General features: G+C 39.6%; 1 protein-coding gene across 1 annotated transcript in view; it reads right to left on the bottom strand.

Moving 5' to 3' along the window:
- The window catches only part of LOC138972684 (uncharacterized), a 5,192-nt gene extending 876 nt beyond the window's left edge, over window positions 1-4,316 (bottom strand). The window contains exons 1-6 of the mRNA XM_070345337.1: window positions 3,978-4,316; window positions 3,446-3,638; window positions 2,698-2,849; window positions 1,149-1,304; window positions 376-651; window positions 1-71 (exon numbers count right to left, since the gene is read on the bottom strand). The exon at window positions 1-71 is cut by the window's left edge and continues 876 nt beyond it. Coding sequence (XP_070201438.1) covers window positions 1-71; window positions 376-651; window positions 1,149-1,304; window positions 2,698-2,849; window positions 3,446-3,638; window positions 3,978-4,143 — 1,014 coding nt within the window. The 5' untranslated portion in view covers window positions 4,144-4,316. The remainder of the gene's footprint in view (window positions 72-375; window positions 652-1,148; window positions 1,305-2,697; window positions 2,850-3,445; window positions 3,639-3,977) is intronic.
- Between the last annotated feature and the right edge of the window lie 943 nt (window positions 4,317-5,259).

The following is a 5,259-nucleotide window of genomic DNA, read 5'->3' as shown; positions in this document are numbered from 1 at the left end:
GGCATGGAGATAGTCGTCCGGCAGATTTGTTGCGATGTCAATATTTGCAGGTACATTTGTGGCTCCATTTCCTGTAACGAACACAAACAACACTTAGAAACTGCAAGTGAATAGAATGAGACTGGCTTATAGAAAAGAGAAGAAAGTGGTGCACAGCTAGTCATTTATTGACCAAAATAACGTCATCAAAAATTTTGGAGGCTTTTTACTCAGACCTTTAAAGTCACTTTTTTCAACAAAAACGTGGATTTATTAGTATGTGTCAACATAAAGTCATGAGAGGCAAAAGAATTGTCAGATCGTAGAAGCAGAAAGTATAAACTTAATAAAAAAACAAAGAGACAATAATGTATTTCGTTTATCTGAGTGACAGACCTTGCGCAGCACAGTCAGTTTTTTGCAGCATACTGGTGCAAGCAGCACCTATTGCACACTCGTCTTCGTCCTCTCTTGCTTTATCGTAGATGTCAGACTCTGAGCTCTCAGAATGTGGTCTTTGTGTGGAGCAGCCCAAAGAAGATGCTGCTGTTGCTTGAAGTCTTTCCTGGTGATTGTGGGGAATTTGAGCAGGTTGTGGTAATCGTTGAGGTAGTAGAGGCGGGCGTCGTTCTTGAAGACGCATGTTTTCGTGCAGACACCGAGCTCGTCTGCCTGTTTGACATTGTTACTCGCATCAAAGTTCGTACCACTTCTTTAATAAAAACCGGATGGATTCTTTTTTGTCCTTTTTATATACACTGCGACTCCCACCTACTTTCGTGTTTTACACAAGATGGTTTTTGTGTGTGCAGTCGCCATATAGGCAGTCATATTACGTTTTACGGGGATTTGAGGATTACAGTGAATATTAAAGTGTGACTGCTTGTACATGAGAAGTTCAGCTTTTTTTGTAATACATTGAAGATTTTCTGAGAGTTCCATCAAGAGAATAAACACTGATATTGAAAGAGTTAGCCTCCTTTTTAACGGCACTTGCATCATTAGACAACGAGGACTCTAAGAGCTCAGTCATACACATCACGCATTTCATGGTCAGGTGTGCCACTGGAAACTAAAATGAAACTTTTTGTTTTGTTTTAAGTAAACAGTGAATGAGTCAACATTATATTTTGCTGCTAAATAGCCGATACATGTTCCAGTTGTCTCACCTCTTCTTGTGACAACAATGGCGATGACAAGAAGGACGATAACTCCAACGACGGAAGCGTTAGAAATCAGAGTGACAAAAATGGTGTTCGAGAGAAGAGATTGGGATTCTGTCGGGGTGTAATCAACTCTTTCTGTTGTGGCACCATTTCCATTGCCTGTCGATAAGGAGATGAAGTTAATCTGAGTTGTATGTTCTGTGGAATGTTCACGGTAGATTGAACGCAAACAAATTACCCAGCAAAAGAGAGAAAGAGAGAGAGAGAGAGACAGACAGACAGACAGACAGACAGAGAGAGAGATATATAGAGAGAGAGAGACAGACAGACAGACAGACAGACATACAGACTTAGTGAGACTAACTTACTGATCTTTAATACATAAGGATGGAGGTTTTAGGCACAGCCTAGTCTTACAACCTCTCTTTAATACATTTAGAATACAAACATTATAATACACAAGTGATAACATTATGTATGATTGAACACTGGATTTCCCTTCTTTGAGCCATGTGACGTCAGAGGCCGACACATATTCATTTTTAGGCGGCTGGCCGAGAATACAAAATAATGCCTGTGTTTGTGAGTTCAATCATAACAACTAAAAGGAATTCTAACCAGAATAGATCGATACATAAATGTTATTTGTATGTTTGACCAAAATATGACATTTTACACAGATCGAAACAGTCATTGTTCTCCTCGACCGCTAGCACGGTCTCGAAGGAACACTGACTGTCTCGATCTGTGTAAAAGACAAAGTAGGAATGTAACGTACGTTATCCTTTTAAAGAACAGGCAATGGTCTATTCATTAAATCATATACATCACAGTAGATCTCTCTGGTCTGTATTGTACACTCACTTAAAACATATATGAGACAATGCCAAAAGGTGACGTTTTCATGTCAGTATGTCCCAAATGACATCACCAGTACATTTTTCATTCTATCTAATCTGTTTTCGTTCTATTTTTTCTAATAACATGCGTTAACAATTGATTGCCAACTGGAATGGAAGAGCACAAAAAGTGTAACTTGATATGTAGTTTCTCTAGAGGGAAAAACATCTTCCACTTTCATGTCAGTGTGTCCCATGCAACATACATTTGCCCAACAGCTATGTGCAAGTAGATTATTTGTTAGTGGTATAGAAAATACTGATCAACAATTAAAGTCAGTTTTCACATTCATTTTCTACCTATTTCTTATTTGTTTATTCTGTTGGCAATGGTGAAATGTCAGCAATCGTGTGTCATTCGGGACAGTAGACATGACACCTGACCTTTTGTCACAGTCTCATATATGTACTTGGGAATAAATGCAAAATCAGCCTGTTTTATGACAATCTGCGAAATTCGTTCCTCAGACAATGCTCACTATGCTTTGCTGTGTACATAACGTGCAAGTCGAAGCATACTCTGATCCCATGTTAAAGTCTTAACAGATCTGTAGGTGTTTGCACTATTGTATCCATAAGAATTATCTCCGTACTGTCTTATTTAACTTCGTTCAACGTGTACCACCCACTGTAGTAATGAAAACAATACCAACCATGCGGCGAGTGTATGATGAATTCAGATCGACCCTCTCCCAACGCATTTTCCAATGTCACTTCCCATTTGCTGCCTTCCCCAAACAGTATTCCTTGCACTTCAACGCTCATATTCAGCTGAGGGGGTTCACCAGCGAGTGTCCAGTTGAGTCTTGCAAGACAGAGATTAGTTACCTGTGTATTTGTTCAGATACAATGTTGTGAAAAGTCAACTGATAGTAGGTCTGAAGGTCATATATTTATACATTTTGCAGAAACAACAATTAATGGGACACTTTCTTACCCAGACTAAAAACAAAACAATACTCATTCGTGTGAATTTAAACTTTCTGTGTCATTAAATTCTCTGACCAAGTTACAAAGCAATACACGTGTTCATTGCTTAATTACAACGGTATTAGTTGTGGAACCCCTGATCACTGGCCTTGAGACTCACGTTTTCGACCTCTCACGAGATCAACATCTGTATCAGGAAAGGCTGAACAGAAGAAGTATACAAAAAAAAGTCATATAAAGAAGACAAATTATTAATTGGATTGTAACCGTTGCTGAATTTTGCTTCTCCCCATTTACTGTCGATGTTTCTGGTAAATAGACCCTCGTTTGAGGAAGAAAACCTTTTGGGTATAGACTTATTATTTGGGACACCAAGAGAGCAACCATACAGTCTCAAATAACATTCCGCACAAAATAATAGGTGGGGCATGAACATCTCGGTTTGTGTATGTGGACGAAGTAGCTCACTACCTTGAGCATGTTTCCCACGAAGGGTATGAAGAGACGTCCGTGGTCTGCAGCAGTGATGACTTGTCTGTTGTTACAGGGGACTGTGGGCTGAGAAAGCATTTAGTGAAGTCCATTGTATGGGAACACACGGTAAACATCAGGGTCGTTGTTTCGTCATTATTGTGTTGTTTTGCTCCACTGATTTCCGGAGGCCCTGAATAGAAAGTACACTGTATACGTACTTGTAGGAGGACATACTCTTTGCCGTGGATTAAATTATCTCATAAGTAGCAACAAGGAAGTTTCTCTGCAAATACATGCGTGCACGTAAAGCGAGGGACAGTACTAAGATGCTATTTCACAACAACTGGAAATAGTTATTTTCAGAAAATGCGTCCAATAAAGCTGGAATAGATCCTGTGCTCATACAATCAGATCCCTGAAAAATAATCTACCCCAAATGCTGGTTATTAACTTGTGTTTGACCCTCTCTGTTTACTATCATAAGGTTTTATTTCCCGAAAATGTCGCTCGAAAAGTGAAAAGTACCTACCTTTTACCGTAAGTTGTACCGATTTTGTCACCGTGTCAGGTCCTTCGGTCTCACATTTGTATGTGCCAGAGTCTTTACATGTTACATGGGGAAGTGTACATGTTTTGATCTCGGTTTGTGGGTTTCCAGTTGCACTTGTGATGCAAGGCGTCACTGTATGGCCCATATTATCCACAATGTGAATGTTTGCTGGTGGAGTTCCCGTATCAAAAATGCAGCGTATTATGACTGAAGCGCCGTGTATGACAGTGGCATTGTCGACGAGGCCTTCTACAGTCAATTGCTGGATATGTGGAGGTTCTGGTACGAACAAATTACGACGCGCGCTCGCACACACACACACACACACACACACTCACACACACACACACACACACACACACACACTCACACACACACACACACACACACACAAGCACGCATGCACGCACCAACACATTAAATCAATCCTGCATTTAGATCATAAAGACAGGAGTGTTAGTCTTGTACTCTTAATTAACTTCCCTACTGAAACAGGATGTGTGTATGCAAACTACTAAATGGTAAGGAAGGACTTTTTCTCAATCCTCTTCATCGTCCAAAATGCTATGGATAATTTTATTTCAAAGTCGTAACATTAGGAAATTGTATGATTTAGTGCCAAAAGTTCCGCACAAGAAGTGGACAGTGGAGTTGCTTGTGGATAATTACGTTTTGTACTTTCTGAAACTTTTGAAAGCACCACAAGGCCTTGTCGAAGAAAAAGATAATGACTTTTATGGTGGTTTTTTTTTAAAGAACAAGGTATTATCGTTCTGAGAAGCAATGTGTCGGACGTAAGATATTATACGACACATTCCAACTGCTTTTAGAAAATCCCTTGAAACGTCTGAAGTATTTTCTTTCCAGTTCTACGTCTGAAATGCTCCAGTGTGATTATTATCTGACTTGTATCACAGTTTGTACTGTTCACAAGTAGTTAGTAGTGTTCACAACTTGATATGTTGTCACCCGCAACGCAGTGAGAGGCGCGCACGCACGCGGATGATTTTGGGTTCAAACAGACTGACTAATTTGTAAAATTAGAATTGATTTGACACATTAGGCAAGGATTTTGCCTATTCTGTAGACATGTTTGCCTAAATTGTACAGTAGTCGTGCCTAAATCGAAACTTTGCCTAATTTCACGACTTAGGCTGCCTAATTTATGCAATAGGCAGCCTAAATCATAAAATTTCACAAATTAGGCAAAATTCAACATTGATTTCACAGGTTAGGCACAGCCGTTGCCTTTTTCACGAAT

This window comes from Littorina saxatilis, linkage group LG8, assembly GCF_037325665.1.
Source record: "Littorina saxatilis isolate snail1 linkage group LG8, US_GU_Lsax_2.0, whole genome shotgun sequence".
Taxonomy (NCBI): domain Eukaryota; kingdom Metazoa; phylum Mollusca; class Gastropoda; order Littorinimorpha; family Littorinidae; genus Littorina; species Littorina saxatilis.
The sequence above is the reverse complement of the archived record's forward strand: the minus strand, read 5'-3'. Positions and strand labels throughout refer to the sequence as shown.